This window comes from Triturus cristatus, chromosome 3_2 (genome assembly GCF_964204655.1).
Source record: "Triturus cristatus chromosome 3_2, aTriCri1.1, whole genome shotgun sequence".
Taxonomy (NCBI): Eukaryota; Metazoa; Chordata; class Amphibia; order Caudata; family Salamandridae; genus Triturus; species Triturus cristatus.
In genome coordinates this window covers 1,131,132,630-1,131,153,687 of record NC_140584.1, presented here as the reverse complement: position 1 = coordinate 1,131,153,687, position 21,058 = coordinate 1,131,132,630, and the positions used below count along the sequence as shown (strand labels likewise).

Here is a 21,058-nt window from a genome sequence, read left to right as displayed (position 1 = left end):
GGGACATCGCCGTCCCACTTCATCGACGCCGACACCGGCAGGCTCATGCTCCGAAAGCGGAAGATCACTTCAGGGCAAGCTTTGGACTCTTACAGGATCCCGCTAAAACAAAAAATGCCGGCGGAATCGGAACCAGTTCTTTATGAGCGCATCCACACCTCTTACACAGATCCATCATTCTCTCCAACGCACTCCGACACGGATGCAGTGGAGGACTACATGGGTGACGACACCACCTACCCCGAGGACATAGACCCTGAGGGGCAGCAAAACCCCAAACCCCAGGATCGAGAAGAAGTACAAACCCGCACCTGGGGACCCCACGTACATTAGAAGCCAGTTGCCTCTGGACTCCATTGTAGTTGCCAATGCTCGCAAACGGGCACACTCTCAGACAACGGGTGATGCTCCTCCCCCGGACAAAGAGTCCAAAGTTCTAGAGACCTCCGGCAAACGGATTGCAGCCCAGGCAGCAAACATATGGCGCATCGCCAATACACAGGCCCTCCTAGCTCGCTACGACCGCTCACACTATGACACGTTAGAGACCCTACTCCAACACCTGCCAGACGAGTACAAACAGGCAGCGGAGCTCCTCATCAGGGAGGGACAACTGCTCACAAACGCATCCATCGAATGTGCAGTGGATGCCGCAGACACTGCTGCAAGGGCAATAAACACCAGCGTCATGCTACGACGACACGCCTGGTTACGAATCTCCGGATTCAAACCTGAGGTCCAAAATAACATCCTCAATCAGCCGGTCAACCCCGACTACTTATTTGGACCGGAGGTTGACACCACCTTAGAAAAGATAAAGAAAGACACGGACACTGCGAAGTCAATGGAGGCTCTGCAAACGCAGACATTTCGTAGTGGCTCCTTTCGTCGCCCCGGAAATAGAGGTGCAGGTAGAGGACAGGGGGCACAGCAAACCTACAATAAAAGGGGCACACAGAGTTCCTACGATAAAAACACCCGAGGTGGATATCGTGGCTCCAGCACCAAGGGCAGAGGACGTGGTTACGGCAATACCAGGTCCTCCCCCAAGAACAGGCAGTGACGCCCTCTCCCTTCCCCCGGCCCACATAACACCTGTCGGGGGAAGGCTCCAGCGGTTCCTGTCCACGTGGGATTCCATCACCACGGACAGGTGGGTCAAAGATGTTATCCAACACGGTTACTGTCTCCAATTAACCTCCACTCCACCCACCATACCGCCAAGGCACCGTCCTATGTCCTCAGAGCACTTAGCATTATTACAGCAGGAGGCGCTAAGTATGCTGCAAAAAGGCGCAATAGAGGTCGTGCCCGTACACCAGCAGGGAACAGGGGTATACTCTCTGTACTTCTTAATACCAAAAAAGGACGGGTCACTCAGACCTATCCTAGACCTGAGACCCCTCAACCACTACATTCTCTCAGAGCATTTTCACATGCTCACCCTACAGCAGGTTCTCCCGCTCCTCCGACAGGGAGATTTCATAGCCACGCTGGACCTCAAAGATGCGTATTTCCACATACCCATACACCCTTCACACAGAAAATATCTCCGGTTCACCATTCAGGGGCAGCACTATCAATTCAAAGTCCTCCCCTTCGGAGTGACAACAGCACCCAGAGTTTTCACAAAATGCTTAGCTACCGTGGCTGCACATCTACGAAGGCAACACATTCACGTCTACCCTTACCTGGACGACTGGCTTGTTCAGGCAAAGTCAACCCAGCAATGTGCCAGCCACATGTCCCGCACCATTCACCTTCTTCAGTCTGGGATTCTCACTAAATTACCCGAAATCACATCTCCAACCCGCACACGTACAACAGTACCTAGGTGCGACCATAAACACTCTGGCAGCCACAGCTCAGCCAAATTTAGTGAGGATCAACAGCATGCAAATGCTGATTTCCAAGTTCAAACCCCAACACTCCCTTCCTGCGCGAGTGTTCATGCAGTTGATAGGCATGATGGCCTCCTGCATTTTCATAGTCCCACACGCGAGACTACATGCGCCCGCTTCAGGAGTGCTTAGCACGTCAATGGAATCAGGCTCACGGGCAATTAAAAGACCTAGTGTTGGTGAGCGGTCGGGCATACAACTCTCTGCATTGGTGGAATCCACAAAACCTTTGCAAGGGCCGACCGTTCCAAGAGCCTGTTCCACAAATAATACTGACAGCGGACGCGTCTCTCCAGGGATGGGGAGCTCATGTACTCAATTACACAGTGCAGGGACTATGGACTACACAACAAAAGAAGATGCACATCAACCTTCTGGAACTGATGGCAATCTTCCTGGCTATGAAAGCATTCAAAGTACACCTGTGCAACAAGGTCGTGTTGATCCGGACGGACAACATGACTGCCATGTACTACATACAGAAGCAGGGAGGAACACACTCTCCACAGTTGTCTCATCTGGCTCAGAGCATGTGGAAGTGGGCCATCCAGAGGAACATATTCCTCATGGCGGAACACCTCCCAGGCAAGGACAACCAGATGGCGGATCTGCTCAGCAGACACAGCCACCAGATGCACGAGTGGGAGTTACACCCATCAGTACTCCAACCATACTTCCAGCAGTGGGGTCATCCAGAGATAGACCTTTTCGCCACAAGGGAAAACGCAAAATGCCAAAGCTTTGCCGCCAGGTTCCCACATCCACAGTCGCGGGGCAATGCGATATGGATGAACTGGTCCGGCAGATTTGCATACGCTTTCCCCCAGCGCCGTTGATACCGCTAGTGGCACGCAAACTGCGACAGCACTCACTCACACTCATCCTGGTTGCTCCAACATGGGCACGCCAGCCATGGTACACCACCTTTCTGGAACTTTCCGTGGTGCCGCATCAAAGGCTGCGGATCAAACCCGCGTTTTTAACGCAGAACCATGGAGAAATTCAGCACCCAGATCCACAACAGCTGAACCTGGCAATCTGGCTCCTGAAGTCCTAGATTTTGGCTACCTAAACCTGCCACCTGACTGTATGGAGATCATTAAGGAAGCGAGGAGACCCACTACCAGAGCTTGCTATGCAGCCAAATGGAAGAGGTTTGTCATTTATTGTAATAACAATGACATTAACCCGCTAGACGCATCCACTCAAAACATAATCTGTTACCTCTTACACCTATACCGATGCAATCTGGCATACACCTCAATACGTATCCATTTAACCGCAATAGCAGCCTATCTCCAAAACAGGCAGCCCCTCTCTTTATTCAGAGTGCCTGCCATCAAAGCCTTCTTGGAGGGACTTAAACGAGTAATTCCCCCAAGACCCCCACCAGCACCAGTGTGGAACCTCAACTTGGTCCTCACCCGACTGATGGGTCCACCCTTCGAACCTCTCCACTCATGTGAGATTCAATTCCTCACCTGGAAGGTAGCTTTCCTAGTAGCAATCACTTCGTTGAGAAGAGTTAGTGAACTCCAGGCACTAACCATTCAAGAGCCATTCATACAGGTTCACGCAAACCGGGTCGTACTACGTACCAACCCCAAATTCATGCCTAAAGTAATATCGCAGTTCCACATGAATCAAACCATTGAACTGCCTGTTTTCTTTCAGAATCGACAATGTCGCTGAAAGGATGCTCCATACACTAGACGTCAAAAGAGCCCTCATGTACTATATAGACAGAACTAAAAACTTTAGGAAAACGAAACCACTTTTCGTCGCTTTTTCCCCACAACACAAAGGCAACGCAATCTCCAAAGCAGGTATAGCCAGATGGATCGTTAAATGTATTCAAATTTGCTATCAAAAGGCTAAACGCACATTAACGATTCCCCCACGGGCCCACTCAACACGCAAGTTAGGGGCCTCCATGGCTTTCCTGGGAAACATTCCTTTACATGATATATGTAGAGCAGCCACATGGTCCACTATACATACATTTACCAAACACTATTGTGTAGATGTACACTCAAAACAGCAGGCAGCTGTAGGACAGGCTGTTCTCAAAACTCTTTTTCAGACCGCTGCAGCTGGCACTGGTGGCCGCCGCTAATGGGAGGTACTGCTATGTATTCTATGCACAGATATGAATTCAGCAGCCCACATGCCTCGAACTGAATATGCTACTTACCAGTATGCATCTGTTCTTGGCATGTAGGGCTGCTGACATTCATATCGCCCACCCTCCTCCCCGGCGCCTGTAGCAGCTGCAGCTCTCAGAATTACTGTATAGCATGGTCATCACTTTCTATATCTACTCCATCACTGCCACAATGGCGAAAAACAATCTGGGGATGGAGAGGATGCCCATGCGCACTGTGATCCAGGGGAGGAGTCACCTATCTCAGGATACTTCGAAGACTCTTCCAGGACAACGTGCAAACATCCGGACCCAACACTAGGCGGCGATTTATGCACAGATATGAATGTCAGCAGCCCTACATGCCAAGAACAGATGCATACTGGTAAGTAGCATATTCAATACCATGCTTGCAATTTCCAAGTCTGAGTCACCAGGACAAGGTCCACCTCTGGTCTGTGCCGAAAGGCGCATGATCATCGTGAAGGGGGTGGGAGGCATAACTCTGTGTCGCAAGTCCTGCTGGAAGGCATCCGTGTCTGCAGCCTCTGGATCCGACCTCCAACTGTAGTACCTTGAGAGATAGACCAGACAGGAAGCGAAGGGGTCCTCTGGGAATGGGCCCCATATGTTGTGAAGGTTCTTACACACCAGGGGATACAGACTACTTGTTTGGCTATTCTAGGTAGATGCTCCGCTGCCACTGAGATTCGATTCTTCAGGCAATAGTCCAAGAAACTGCAAGCGAGATCCAAGAGATTCTTGGACTGGGTTCTTCCAATATCATTTATATACTGTACTGTTGCCACATTGTCCATCTTAAGGAGGACACTGCACTGTTCTCGTCTTCGGTCCAGCATCCGAAGGCGATCGACCCCCTAGGAGTTTGAGACCATTGATGCGAATAGATCTTTCTTGTGCGTACCATTTTCCGCCTGTGGAGAACTCGCCACATCTTGCCCCCAGCCCGAGCCGCTTTCATCGGACTCCACATTAGGCCTTGCATTGAACCGAACATCACTCATCCTTTCCATGCTGCTATATGGGCGATCCACCACGGACTCTCCTCCCGAGCGTCTGGCAGGGGAACCACTTGTGAGTGAGACCTTTCCTGAGATGTGAGGCCTTCAGGCACTGACGAGTTTAATAGTGAAGCAGACCTAGGAAAATGGCCTGTATGGAGGTTGATGAGAGTCCCTCCACTAGAGCAATCTGCCTCAGAGGTGGAAGCAGGAGCCACAAGGTGTCACAATTAGTGTTTGATCTTGGTCAGTGTACGAGATGGAAGGCGGAGGGTGGCTTTGAGTCCACCACAAACCCTAGAAACAGATTGTGAGGGTAACCCCCAAAACACGAAGCGGTGACGAGTGGTGACATAGGCATCCGTCGGATCGAGCCGCACCATTCAATCGTTGGGCTGAAGGAGGTCCCTGTGTACATGGAAATCTTCTTTTTAAATCTCGGTAGACCAACCACTCGTTGAACTCCTTGAGATTGATAATGGGCCGCTGGCCCTCATCCCATTTGTCCACCACAAAGAGAATGATAAACAAGCATTGGCATAGCCAATAGGTCTCGCTTTTGGGACCTTATAAGTATTTAGTTATGCAGCAGAATATCCTTGGTGCAACAACACCAACTGTTGCATGGCTAAAGACTTATAAGGCCCCAAATGCGAGACCTATTGGCTATGCCAATGCTTGTACCAAATGGAGGAAAAACAAACGTTTTTACATCTGAACCATAAACTAGAATATTCACTGCCAGGTGAAAATAATTCAGTTTACAGTTAGGATCTGTACAGAAAGGTAAAATGTTCCTAGTTGTACACATACTTTGGATTTTTTGTGAGTGCTAAATAAAATAACAACAATCAATCGTTAGGCTCATAACTTGACTTATTAAGCAATTGTTTGTGAATCAGACCCTGTATGTTTCAAAGAAAGTGTATCTTCGAAGTTAATAGAGCCAATCTACCTACAGTTCATTACAGTATCCATATCGAGTTGACGTTTCAAGTTTGTGTAGTTATTAGCATACAGGATTAATGCAATACAAAAATACCCAAGTGGTGGAATAAATCATAATAAATGAGCATACGTGCATGTAGATAAACCCCAAAATATATCAAGTAAAAATGAAATCATTAAATTAATGTGTTTAATGCGTTATGTAAATACACCATACACAAACTTACGAAATCATAATCTAAGAATTCTGGAGCTATACATACACAACTTAAACTAAGTTAATCGCCCGACAATACTAGGTACCATCTTGCTAGTTTTTATAATTGTCAAGCATTTAACTGCTTCCGAGATAAAAGTTAAAACTCTTACAATGGGACATTCCAAACCTAATTCCAGAGCATCAGTTCAGACACAAATGTTGTATCCTTTCAAGAACACTTTCTCAAAAGCCAGATGCTTGGACATATTGTAATGATATGACTTGCTGTTAAGGATGTTTGCAAAAGCGAAGCCGCAATTCAGTAAAACAGGCTTAACCCCAGCTTCGTGGACCTTCGGAATAGTAAACAGAGGTCCTACCATATTGAATGTTTGCATGAGAGGCTCATTACAAATACTCTTAGTGCAACCCTTCTAATCAGTGAGTGAGCTTTGCAGGTTAATCTTTCATCATTATAATGCCAAGATTGGTGCACCGACATGCTATTTCTAATTGTACCCCTTCTGCAAACCATGAGTAACAAACAAGTGATTCACTACAATTCAGAACTTGACCTTTGCGTTATTAATGACCAAAAATGTGATTTTGTTTTGTTAGACCTTACAAAAGTGTTCACTTATCTGTCCACCCTGATACGTGCTGGGATAGTTCGCAGAACCTAACACTGAACTGCGTCTGAGGTGGACTGTGAGAGGGGCCTCTAGGGCGCCGTCCACAGGGAAGTCTTTTACTGGGGAAGCCAAAGCAGGTGGGGTTATAAGCTGCTATTTCCTCTGCCAACCAAAGGTTTATTTCAAACCATTAACAGTGACGTTCTCTATCAAATCTGAAAACTCACTTCTGTTTATTATTCCCTGTCACATGTGGCGTCTTTCTGGCTAAGCGCTGGCAACAAGCATGCGTTTGCTGGGAAACACACTCATAAATGGCTTTTATTACTCGGTCGTGAGATCTGGTCTCCTCTCAGCCCTTCCTGTGATAAAGACTGTGCGCCGAGCAGACACCCGACAAACGCAATGCCCTGGATTCACGCAGATGCAAAACCAACGCCGAATGTGCCAGGGTAGTTAGTATAAACGTAAGCGAGAGGCGCTAACCATGGTTCTGAATACTTTCGCTGCTAGAAAAAAAAACTGTACAGTTATTACACAAGATCAGATCATGCGCTGCTATGGCCATAGCACCTCTCTAGCTCATTAAGTACACTGTGTTTAGCCCTGGACCAGTGCATTCTGGGTGTTGTAGTCTTATTTTGCTCCTGTCGAGATATTGAGGCTAGCACTCCTGCAATTTATGATTTGTAGGTGAAAAGTTCTAGAGTTAATAGGTCACACTAAGTGCTGTCTGGCACAGTGCCTGAAATGGAAGATTAGAGGTGCAGGCTATATCAGCAGTCGCTTGTTTACCTGCTTGTTTGAGATGTGTCGGTGTTCCAATTACATTAAAAGTGACACGTTTCCCTTGAAGTGCAGGTACTCTCCTTCTCAAAATAAGCCGCACAGCCGAGTGGACTCGAAGGCTCGTGTGTGCCTCTGGAATCTATACACATTGTGTGATGTCCCGAGAGCCAATGCACAGGAGAAGAAATATGCATGCCAAGTGACAGTCTGCCAAAGTGCTGGGCAACATGAGGGGCACGGGAGAAGAGAAATAAAGCGACATGAAATGGAGAGGATGATTGAAAGGACTGGAGGATGAAGGGGCGAGAAAATACGGATTGTTTAAGCAATAAGGGCAATGATGAAGGAAGAGAAGCACACGCGACGGCAAAAGTGAAAGCAGGCTGGCGAGTGGTGTGCGATGTGCGCGCCAATGACGAGAGGAAAGCCAGATGGCGCCTTTGCTCGTCATTGTGCTTGTAACCGCACACTCTATGCCTGCCAAAAAGCTGTGGCCTGCTTTTTAAAGCCCACACGCTAAGTCTCGCAGTGCAGCGCATGCGCTGGCTTAGGCGAGACCTAAAAAAATAAAAAAACTTGGAATGCAGAATTGTACAAACTCTCGCTACTTCTACGTCTGCCAGCTAGGCATGTGCAGGGCGAAAAGATCAAGGATATAGGAGGGCTCTCTTGGACGTGGTAACCTTAGAACTCTGTGGAATCCCTGCACCGTCTGGAGACCCCAAGAGTCGGCGGTAAGGGACTCCCAATTGCTGATGAATTCCTGAAGCCTACCCCCCCAAAAATGAATAGTCAGATAAACTCTCACCTTGATTGGAACTTTGGTTGTTGCCACTGTGGTGTCCTCCTCTTGCACCCCTGTGTCGAGGGTGACCTTTGGAGGGTAGAAGCTCCAAAGTCTGGAGGAGTCCTGGTACTGTCCTCTTCTGTTGGTATATCCTCTGCCAGAGGCTGAGTGCGGCTGGCCGAGCACCCCCTACCTTTGCCAGCTCCAGAGAAAACCCAGGGGTAAAAATGCATTTAATAGATTCATGGGCTTTGTCTAGTGTCTGTATAAATTTGACCAGCTCCTGAATGAATGGGTCTCCGAATAGCCCTTCTTGTGCCACAGGATCTGCTTCAGAAGTGGCCAGTTCCCCTAGGTTGGGGGTCAACCTTAATAAGGACCAACCTACGCGTCTGTGGAGAGCACACAGTTTGCATTCCCTAGAAAGATGATGGCCCTCTAATCCCACACTGAAAGGACCATGGGAGTAATCGATAATCCAGATGCTTTTGTATACTTTACTATATCGAGGATGCCGGTCATGGGACCCATAACATTCAAGAGCTTGTCTTGACAAGCTCGCCAGGACCTATTGCTCCCCCTACCCTTCCCCCCCCCCCCCCCCCCCCCCCCCATCGTAGGATCCCCTACACGCTTCCAGAGAAAGGTGGCCATGTGCTCATCTATTTTTGGAGTTAGGGCTACCTTGCTCTCATGCTTTCATGCGATTGCAGATTATCCAGGGGCTTGTGAAGCCTCCCTGCGACATAAGATGCCACCTTATCTGCAGGTGTCCATTCTTAGGAATTCTATGTACCTGAATCTAACATGTCGGAGCGCATGGTCTTCTGGGAAAGTCCCGGACTGTGTCCCCCGTGCAGGGTGCCATAAGCGAGTTTTCGACTCTGGTTCTGCTTCGGAAAGCGAAAGAGTCCTAGTCATAGGGGAGAGTGGGCAGGGGTAGAGGTGATGGGGGTTGAATTCCAGAGAGGCCTGGGGGTTGGAGCTCTGAAGGGTCAGCTTGAACGGAGGGTAGTGATGTGGCATAAGAGTGTTGCAAGAAGGCGTGCTTCAATTTCTCAAAAGTGCTCAGGTCTACGCTGGACTCTTTTGCGCTTAGGTTGGCACCTCCCAGACCAACTCCTATCTGTAGGTACAAGGATCCAAGCCCCAAACTATCTTCCCTCGAAGGGAGAGGTCTTAAACAATGTTCTGCGTAATTTTTATTTATTTATTTTTACGGAGTTTTATATAGCATGAACTTGACCCAAAGGTATTGGGTATTTGGAGCGCTTTAAACGAGCACCAGTTGTTACATGAGGACAACATTCATTTTTGTTAGGCAAGGAGTGATTAAGTGATTTGCCCAGAATCACAGGATGTTGTGCGTCCTTGCCGACACTCTAACCCGGTTCCCCAGATTTGAGGTCGAGCACCCTAGCAGTTAGGCCAGCTCCTCTCCCAAATGCAGTAGGGTCTTCTCAAGGAGAGCTACAGTTTAAAACACCGCCTTAGAGATAGAGGCCTCCATAACTTTACAGAAGTGGTCATCTTTGGGGAGGTATATAATGCGATCCTCCTCCATATAGGACTCCTCTACATCATTCATCTCGCATAAGGACTGGAGCAATCCCCTGGTGATAACTTAAAGCTGGAGGGTTCCAACAGCTATCAGAGGTGTTAGGAAAGGGTGTGGATCTCCCATCCCTAAAAGTCAACCTAGAAGGTGAAATAGAGGTAGCTAGGCCCTGCTGACACCAACACCCCTTGCAGTATGGGGTTAACAGAAGCTTTGCCTGAACCGGTGTAGTTTATAATTAAGCACGTCCAATGCTAGTATTATACGGACCCTGTCTAGTGTCATCTGAAAGAAACACGTTAGTTAAATTCCTCCTTAGAATATCCCCAGGCGTCAGGCTGGATCCGGAAAGATTTTTCGTCCGCAATACCCTTGCGTGCCGCTAGGCGTCTGCGGCTCCGCGTCCGTTGTAGGCGTTGTGATCGCTGGGATGACGTCGTCAAAGTACTTAGACGCCGCCCTCGCGCGCTGACGTTAGTTATTCTTTTTTCCGCCCCAGTGAGCGCCGATCTGGGAAGAGCATACACTTTTAGTCACTTTTTGACTAAACTTTTTTGAACTCTTTTGGTTCCCTTTTCCGTCGACCTTGACTCTGGTGCCGATGGGGATGCCTGGCTTAAAATCTTGCGACGCCAGTCACCGACTGATGTCGGTCACGGATCACCACCGCCAGTCTCTATTGCCTTGGGGCCCACCACGATGCCGAGTCGTGCCTCGACTGCCGGGACTTGACTTCGAAGGCTAGGCGGGAGCAGTCCCGCAAGCTGCTCGAGTTCCGGCGGACAGCTCCGCGCCGCTCAAGGTCCCGGTCGCGGAGCCGCAATCATCACCGCTCGTCTGGGTCAAAATCTTCGCGCTCCGGTAACTCGAAGCAAAGCTAGAAGTCGAAGAGGCGACATCGCTCTTCTGGTTCCCCTCGCCGGTCGCGCAACTCGGCTGAGGGTTCAGGTGGCACCACCCGCACGGCTCAATCGGAGCCGCAGGAGTCCCGTCCTACCCCATACCCTCCGGTCCCTGGGTTTGACACGACTCCAGCAGAGATCAGGGACTTCCTCGTGGCCATGAGGAGCCTGGCTCTGCCGTCGACGCCTGCCGGCACGCCTTCGGTCACCGCAGGCTCGACTGGGAGGCCTAGCAAGCCGCAGGCCCCCGTAGGATCCAGACCTGGATCCCAGTCGGTGCCGGTCGACCTCACGACCCCTCCGCCGGCGCCGACTCCTCCGGTGCCGCCGCCTTCGGACGACGCCGTTCCCCGGTTTTAGTCCCAGTCTGGGCCCTGCGTCCGAGCGGCTCCACCTGGCGCCGTATCTGATGCTGATGGGTGACAGGTTCATCTTCCGCCCGGCTCCGATCCTTCCACCTGTGTACCAGGAATCGGATGATGGAGACGACTGGGAGGGGGTCTGAGGACCTTCTGACACGGCGGGGCCAGTTATCTTAGGACTGGGCAGCCGAACTGGGAGATGCCAGTGGTCTTGATACCTCCCCTGACATTGGCTTCATCTCTCCTCCGTCCGTGGCTTTGGAGGAAGGTGCTACATTTTCTGTGGTGCTGCGCAAGGCGGCCGAAGCCCTTGGGCTGGAGCTGCCTGCTGTGGCCGTGAGGACTAATCTCACTGAAGTGCTTCAACCGCCAGCAAGCTCCTCGGAACCTCAGCTGCAGTTCAATGAAGCACTGACTGACGTTTTGAAGGGCACCTGGTCCAAGCCCTCCACAGTTCCTCCTGTGGACTGGAACGTGGCCTGGTGCCACCGCCCTGCACCGGACGACCCCAGTTTTTTGTCGATGCACCCCACGCCCGAGAGCCTGGTTATCCAGGCCTCTACCTCCCAGACCTCCTTCCCGTCCGCTCCCCCGGATCGGGAATCCAAAAGGTTGGAACAGTTTGGGAAGAAACTGTTCTCCTCACTTAGTTTGGAGTGGCGGTCTATCAGCACCGCGTGCCTTTTGGACCGTTGCTCCCACTCCCTGTGGGATACGGTGGAGGACGTGCTGCCCCAGTGTCCGGAGGAGACCCAGACACGGCTCGCCCAGGCTCTTGCCGAGGGGCGTGATGCGGCACGGCATGCAATCCGATGTGGACTGGACACAACGGACTCGCTAGGCAGGGCAATGGCGACCAAGGTGGCCATTCGTCGCCACGCCGGGCTGAGGTCCACGAGTTTCTCCAGAGATGTCCAGAGCACCCTCATGGACATGCCCTTCGATGGCAGTCGCCTTTTTGGCAACAAAGCGGACAGTGCACTGGAGCGCTTAAAGGACTCCAGAGCTACAGCTAAGTCCTTGGGCCTCTCTGCCCCGTGCCCGCAGACTTCCGCTTTTCGTCCCTTTCGTGGCCAGGGAAGGGGCGGCCCCTCACGTCCGTCAAGCCACAGGCCGCAGAGCCAGCGGACGTGGAATCCGCCGAGGCCGAGCAGGGGGACAACGAGCCGGTCCGTGCACATCTACTCCGGCAGCATCTGCCTTCAACCCCTCCTAGTCTGAGCTTTCAGGCCCATTCCACACCAGTGGGAGGCAGAGTTCGCAATCACCTGCTCCACTGGCGTACCATCACATCGGACAGCTGGGTTCTGCAAATCGTCCGAAGGGGCTACTCCCTCCCCTTCGAGGCGACTCCTCCAGCAATGCCACCGCAGTACCACTGCATGTCGGGGGTCACGTGAAAGTTCTGCAGGAGGAAGTTACGGCCCTCTTGGCCAAGGGGGCCATCGAGCGCGTTCCTGGCCCAGAAGTAGGTCGGGTTATTACTCCCACTACTTTCTGGTTCCCAAGAAGGGCAAAGGGGGCCTACGCCCTATCTTGGACCTCAGGAGCGTCCACGCCTTCCTCCGGCAGGAGAGGTTCAAGATGCTCACCTTAGCTCAGTTTCTGGCTGCCCTGGACCCTGGAGACTGGATGGTAGCGTTGGACTTGCAGTACGCTTATTTCTCCATCCCCGTCCTGCCGGCCCACCGGCGTTACCTGCGATTCACGGTAAGCCACGAGCACTTTCAGTTTACCGTGCTCCCCTTCGGCCTCACCAGTGCCCCTCGGGTGTTCACGGAAGTGATGGCGGTGGTCGCAGCTCATCTGCGCAGATAAGGGGTTCCAGTCTTCCCCTATCTCGACGACTGGTTGTTGAAGGCGGGCTCGCCCCAGGCAGTAGTCTCCCACCTCCAGACTACGGCCAACCTCCTGCATTTGCTAGGGTTTTCCATCAATGTGCCGAAGTCACATCTGAGTCCCTCCCAGAAGCTCCTTTTCATCGGAGCGGTTCTGGACTCGGCGCAGTTCCGGGTCTATCCTCCGGAACAGCGGGTCCGGGATATTCAGGCTCTGATTCCCATATTTCAGCCTCTATCCCGGGTTTCGGTCAGGTTGGTGCTGTGGCTTCTGGGTTTGATGGCCTTCTGCATCCTGTTGGTGCATCACGCCAGATGGCAGATGCAGGCTCTGCAGTGAGACCTGAAGCTTCAGTGGGCCCAGCATCGGGGCAACCTGTCCGACCAGGTCTTGATCTCGGAGGGCACTGCAAGACAATTGCAGTGAGGGCTCACGGACGGCGATTGGCAGATCCCTCTCCCTACCCCAACACGTAGTAGTGACGGATGCGTCCCTCCTGGGAAGGGGGGGCCACATGGGAGAGGCGGAGATCAGAGGCCTCTGGTCTCTGGCGGAGTCCCGGCTCCATATCAACCTTCTGGAGCTGAGGGCGATCCGACTTGCACTGAAGGCATTCCTTCCCTCTGTCCGGGGAAGTGTAGTGCAGGTGTTAACGGACAACACCACCGCAATGTGGTATTACAACAAACAGGGCGGGGTGGGGTCGTGGACCCTTTGTCAGGAGGCTCTGGACATGGCTGGAACATCAGGACATCACCCTGGTGGTTCAACATCTGGCGGGCTCTCCACGCCAGAGCAGACGAACTCTGCTGCCGGTGCATGATGGATCACGAATGGCGTCTAAACTCTGACTTGACGCAAGGCCTCTTTCGGCAGTGGGGAGATCCTTGGTTAGATCTATGCGCCACCGAAGAGAACGCACAATGTCAGCAGTTCTGTGCGTTAGAGTTTTCAAGACGGCACTCGCTCTGAGACGCTTTTCGTCGCGAGTGGAGTTGCAGTCTGTTGTACGCCTTTCCGCCTATACCACTTCTACCCAGAGTGCTGAAGATCAGGCGCGACAGGGCCCAAGTCATCCTGGTGGCTCTGGATTGGGCACGAAGATACTGGTATCCCGAGCTACTCAGTCTATCGCTCGATCCCCCGATCTGACTTCAGGAGGACCTTCTGTCGCAGCAGCAGGGGACGGTCCTCCACTCGAACCTGTCCAGCCTCCACCTCCATGCGTGGAGATTGAGCGGCGGCAGTTTATGCAATTGACTTGCGTCCTGAAGTCTGTAATGTTGTTCTGGCAGCCAGGCGTCCCTCCACAAAATCGGTATAGGCCTGCAGGTGGAACACATTTGTGGCATGGTGCACAGCAAAGGCTGTGGATCCCCTTTCCGCCCCTCTTTCTGAGGTTCTCCTCTTTCTTCTTTCCCTGGCCCAGCAGGGCTCTGCTCTGGGCACCCTTAAGGTATATCTTTCAGCTATCTCTGCTTTCTGATCAGCCTTCTCTTTTCAAATCCCCTGTTTCTCTATTCTTTAAGCGCATTACTCACATGTTTCCTCCTGTCCCTTTCGTAATGCTGCAGTGGGATTTGAATCTAGTATTGACCTATCTGATGTGCGCTCCCTTTGAGCCACGTCATAATTGTCCCCTTCGTCTTCTGACTCTTAAGACTGCTTTCCTGGTTGCCATCGCCTCTGCTAGAAGGGTGGGTGAGCTCCAGGCTCTCTTCTAAGCCTCCTTTTCTTTCTGTCCATCCGGACAAAGTTGTTTTCAGGACTCGTCCTTCCTTTCTCCCTAAGGTGGTAACTGCCTTTCACATCGGACAGTCTGTTACACTGCCCACCTTCTTTCCACCTCCCTCGAAAGAGGAAGAGGCTCCACCGTCTGGACCCAAAACGGGCGCTGTCCTATCTGGATCGCACCAAACAGTTCCGGGTGGACGACCAACTCTTTGGCTACGTGGGCGCGAAGAAGGGGCGGGCGGTGCACAAGCGAACCATCTCTCAGTGGGTCATTTTGTGTATCAAGGCCTGTTATTCCTTAGCTAAAAAGGAACCTCCTTTAGAGCTGAGGGCCCATTCCACTCGGGCCACAGCGGCGACCACTGCCCTGTGCCGGGGAGTCCCCTTGCAGGACATTTGTCAGGAGGCAACATGGACCTCACAGCACACGTTTGCCAAACATTATTGCCTGGACAGCCAAGTCCGGAGAGACTGCTTCTTTGGCCGTTCTGTTCTCCAGGACTTTCTGGTGTGATCTTGGTTCGCAGACCCACCACCGGGGTTGGTATTGCTGGGGTATCTATTCTAAGGTGAGGAATCTAACTAACGGGTTTCTTTCAGATGCACGAGTTACTTACCTTCGGTAACGATATATCTGTAAAAAACATTAGTTAGTTAGATTCCTCACCGCCCCACCCATCCTCCCAGTTCTGCGAACCGATATCTAGGGTTGAGGTCATCCCTTTCAGGGTCCTAGAATTTTTGGCACCAGTGTCTGCCTCTTGAATGGCTATGCGTTCCTGGCGCGGAAAGCTATATACAAGAACTGACAGCGCACAGGCGCAGCATCTTAAGTAGTCCGTCTTGCCGGCAATCACAACGCCAATGACGGATGCGGAGCCGCAGACGACGCCTAGCAACGCGCAAGGGTATTGCTGACAAAATCTTTCCGGATCCAGCCTGACGCCTGGGGATATTCTAAGTTGAGGAATCTAATGTTTCTTACAGATATATCGTTACCGAAGGTAAGTAACTTGTTCTTCAAGCAAATGGGGGCAGAACTCTGATAGTTAAGTGCTTGGCCGGCTGTGCTGCTCGATTCTGTATGAATCTGACAGTGCAGGCGGCGCTGTCATTGATGCGTGTCAAATACGGCTAGTGGTTGGAGAACCACGCCACACTTGCCCCAGGTGTCACAGCGTGCAGTAAACATAAAGTGGACGCAGAGGAGCAACTAACATTCCTACGGCAGCGCTACCTAAAAAGCTATATTTGGTTAATAAATCCTTGTCACACAACACTACGAATGACAAATAACATAATTTCGTGGACCAGAAACTTACGAATTACCAAGAAAACAAAGAGTGAAAGATGCCAAAGGCCATGGCACTTAACTCTGCTGCTGGAGCAGCAAAGAAAGAAGAGATAGTGAGAGAGGACTATAGAGACAGTCCTGAGCCAAATGATTGGACATTAATGTTGTAATGATTTTTAAAATTGCTTCTGTAATAAAAGTAAAGAAAGAACAGTATAATCGTCGCCTCCGGTCCGGACATAGAAATGAGTTTATTATGATAAAGCGATTTTGGGAATCTTGGAGTGTATGTTCCTTTTTTGTGGGGCTCTTTGATTGGGCACATTCTTTTACTTTGTCTTCTAGTGTAAGTTAGATATGTATATGATGTGGATTTAAATTAAAGCAATAATCTTTGATTTGTTTCTGTTTTCAGGTGTGGGATTATGAGACAGGAGATTTTGAACGTACACTCAAGGGACACACAGACTCTGTACAAGATATTTCCTTTGACCACTCAGGCAAACTATTGGCCTCCTGCTCTGCAGATATGACAATTAAACTCTGGGACTTCCAGGGTTTTGAGTGCATCAGAACCATGCATGGTAAGGGTTAACAATGTCTTTATGAAGTTCCTATCACACTCTGTAAAATACATTTGGCTTGCTAGTTTATACAAGGGCTTGTTTTTATTTGAATAACCTAGGGTGTTTGTGTTTTAATAAGCACCAAATATGCTGGGCTAATAAAGCTACCATTCTTGGAAGTTCTTTTTAACTTTAAAAATATAAATACATTTTTAAGTTGGTGAAACATAAAGCACTTGATAACACCGCTGGAAGTTTTTCATACAGTCTACCAGTAGCAGTAGTTAATCCTGTAAGGATACACCTTTGAAATTGAGTTTTGGACCTTTAAAGATTATTCTTTATTTAGTCTCTACTTGTAATTCCCAAACCCTTTAGTTGAACGCCTTTTGTCTGCAACAAAAAATATTTTCAGCTGAGAAAACAGGACTTTGTGTAACACCATGTGGTATCCTTGTGCCTAAAAAATACCCCTCATCTTGTTCTTGCCTCCCCTGCCCTCACTAGTTTTTGTGCTCATGTAGGATTGGGATTCTGTAGCACCTAATCTGCATTGTGTTCATTATTTACCTCGTAAATAGAATTGTATCCTTTTGAGGTTGAGCCTAAACTACTCTTGTGCTGTTAAGCAATCTGTTGTCTTTACTTTTTGGGGTTTGACTCCTCCGAAGCGTTATATTGGCTTTTGTGTATGACGTTTAAAAATCGTAGCCTGCACATGGCTAATGGTGGGTGCATGTCCCACTTTTAATTATTGCAAGTTCACTCCCAAGGAGTATTGCAGCAGGAGCAAGCAGGGATGCGCGCTGCTTGATTTAAAAGCAGCGTGGCACTCAGTGCTTCATTTATTTTTTTCATCCACGTATGTTTTCATTTCAGCACCACATTTTAATTTCAGCCTCATATGTCTTAATTTCAGCAGCAAAGTATGGTGGAAAAAGAGAATACAGATGCTGGAAACATTGCATAGCATATCTACATGTGTACAAATTTGGATTTACAAAAAACAGTAATATGCTACCATTTATGAACTTTATACACTCTGTATTGAGTACTTTCCGAAAATAGTATGTTCGAGGCATATGAGCTGCAGATTGTACACTTAGCATAGATCGCCATCTGGTGTTGGGCCCGGATGTTTGCAGTTTGTTTTTCTTCTTGGACAGTCTTTGGAAGTCACGAGTTTGGTGACTCCTCCTTCGGTCCGTACTGCGCATGGGCTTCGGCTCCATCCTCAGATTGTTTTTTTCCGCCATCGGGCTCGGATGTGATACTTCGTGCTCCGGCTTCGAACTTCTACGGTTCCAGCCTCGACGGAAAATCCTCGTTTCTTCGAGTTTCTTCATCATTATCTTCATCTCTCGAAGCGGCACTTTTCTCCATCCCGTACATCGGCACCGGCCTTCGGGCCCTCCTCGACTCCGGTCCCGGCCGATGGAAAGGACTCCGTTCAAAAAGTGCCCAAAATGTGGGTCTAAATTTCCCCACACCGACCTCCATCAGGTGTGTAATCTTTGCCTCTCTCCAGAACACGAGGCCAGAGACTGCCCCGCCTGTAAGTCTTTTCGATCGAAGAAAACCATCCGGGATCGAAAAGCTCGACGCACCATGGCGCACTCATCGTCTGCAGCTCCACCGGACATCTTCGGAGACGGCGCCGAAGCTTCGGGGCAAACACACACCGAGCAGGAAGAAGACGTCGTCAGCGCTTCCGAGGCCGACGACTCCGACGTGGAGGACATCACACCGGCGCAGCGGGCCGTGAGTACTGTGCCCCCTCCCACCCCCGCGCCCAAAACCAAAGAGACTCAGGTTACTCCCTCGCCTGCCGGCCTGGGCAAAACCAAGACCAAAGCTTCGATCACCCCACCTTCGGGCTCGGTGTCGAAGCATCCAAAGTCTCACGGCAGCTCGGGATCGAGCCAGCCGACGCCCGGTGCCGAAAAACAGCATCCGGCACCGAAGAAAGCAATATCCAGCTCGACTCCGAAGCCACCGGTGCCGAAGCCTGGACTCTCGGTGCCGACCAAACACAAACATAAATCTGTCGGCACCGACGCTCCGGCGCCGAAAACTCCTTCGACGCCGGAAAAAACCGGAGGCCCCAAAAAAGCATGGCGCACACAAACCATCGAAGTCCTCGGTTCCGAAATCACCGGTGCCGACGGACGATTCGACGCCACTGGCTCTGTTTACACCAGACCGTCTACAAAAGACTCTGTCCAAAGATCCAAAGACTGGACTATTGACTTTAATTATCAAGAAAAGACGCCTTGATACTCCGGCTCCTCCTCCACCACCCAAACGGAAGGACTCTGCTACTTCTCCCCTCAGAGTGCCCTCCCCACTACCACCTCCTCCACCTCCTCCACCCCCTCCCAGGTCTCCGCCACCCTTACCTCACTACTCTCCGGCCCCGTCCCCAGATCCGGACGACGGGGACCCGGACAATTATCCGGCGGATGCCCCCATGGATCCCACTCCACCAGGGACCCCAGACCCGTGGGAGGATTACAATAACCCTGATGTACCCGATATTCCTCAGGACGACCTATACCCATCCAGGCCGTCTCCTCCAGAGGACTCCTTAGGGTTCCATCATTTAGTGCAGAGAGCAGCACACTACCATGGGGTGGACATGCACACTGAACCAGTGGAAGACGACTTCTTACTGGATACATTCGACATACAGGACAAATCCACCTCCATCTTACCCATGCTTAAGGGTGTCACCAAGCATGCCGCAGAGGTGTTCAAAGACCCTGTCAGGGCCAGGGTACTAAACCCTAGAATAGAGAAAAAGTATAAGGCGGCACCCACAGACCCTGCATACATTAAGGGCCCTGCTCCCTTAGATTCCCTAGTTGTCTCTACAGCTAGAAAGCGGGCTAACTCCCAGTCCTCAGGAGAAGCCCCACCGCCAGACAAGGAATCCAAACTCCTAGACGCGTCTGGAAAGCGCACCGCCTCTCAAGCTGCAAACATGTGGCGCATTGCAAATACACAAGCGCTACTTGCGCGCTATGACAGAGCACACTACGATGAACTTGAGGCTCTTATGCAGCACCTCCCCGAGAAACGCAAGCGTAGGGCTCATGAGCTAATACAGGAGGGTAAACTCATTACAAACACCTCCATTAAGTGTGCCCTCGATGCAGCCGACACTGCTTCTAGAGCCATAAATACCAGTGGCCTGCTTCGTCGCCATGCCTGGCTCAGGATCTCCGGGTTTAAGCCTGAAGTCCAGGCGTCCATACTCAATCACCCCTTTGACCAACAAACGCTCTTTGGGCCCAAGGTAGACGAAGCGTTGGAAAAGATGAAAAAGGACACAGACACAGCAAAGTCTATGGGGCACTCCAAACACAAGCGTCTAAACGTTCCTTTCGACGCTCCTCCTTTCGTGGCACAGGCAGAGGCTTCTCCACCGATAACACCTCTACCTCCTACAAATCCCCTCCTCAAAATACCTTTTCAAAGGGCAACCAAAGGGGTGGTTACAGAGGCAACAACAATAAGGGCAGGGGCAAAACTAACAACACCCGTTCTGCCACCCCGCCCACACAATGACTTCCCTCCGCTCCCCCCAGACCATTCCACTCCGGTCGGGGGCAGACTACAAAACTTTATCCACGCATGGGAGTCCATAACATCGGACAAATGGGTGACCCAAATCATTCGGTCAGGGTACTGTCTCGAGCTAACATCTACCCCACCCAATATCCCACCAAGGCACCGCCCAATGTCTCAAGAACATTCCACACTGCTCAAACAGGAGGTACTCTCCCTCCTCCAAAAACACGCTATAGAGCAGGTCCCCACCAATCAGCAAAATCTAGGGGTTTACTCCCTATATTTCCTAATACCAAAGAAAGACGGGACCCTCAGGCCCATTCTGGACCTCCGGCCTCTAAATGCCTACATACATTCAGACCATTTCCATATGGTCACCCTACAACAAGTCCTCCCACTCCTCTGTCAGGGAGACTTTCTCACAACATTGGATCTGAAAGACGCATACTTTCACATTCCAATACACCCCTCTCACAGGAAATACCTCAGGTTCGTGGTGGACGGGCAACATTACCAATTCACGGTTCTCCCCTTCGGGGTCACCACCGCACCACGGGTGTTTACCAAATGCCTAGCGGTAGTAGCAGCACACCTCAGACGTCAACACATTCACGTCTTCCCTTACTTAGACGACTGGCTGATAAAAGCCGCGTCTTACCACCAATGCGTGCAGCATACAAACAGCACCATCCAACTGCTCCACCAGCTAGGCTTCACGGTGAACTACCAAAAGTCCCACCTCATACCATCTCACACAAAGCAATATCTCGGGGCCACTATAGACACCTCCAAAGGTATTGCCTATCCAA

General features: G+C 50.8%; 1 protein-coding gene across 8 annotated transcripts in view; it reads left to right on the top strand.

Moving 5' to 3' along the window:
- Positions 1–21,058, top strand: part of PAFAH1B1 (platelet activating factor acetylhydrolase 1b regulatory subunit 1) — a 480,612-nt gene that overhangs the window by 250,078 nt on the left and 209,476 nt on the right. For all 8 annotated transcript variants that reach the window (XM_085649933.1, XM_085649934.1, XM_085649932.1 and 5 more), the window contains one exon: positions 16,526–16,694. In XM_085649933.1, coding sequence (XP_085506059.1) covers positions 16,526–16,694 — 169 coding nt within the window. The remainder of the gene's footprint in view (positions 1–16,525; positions 16,695–21,058) is intronic.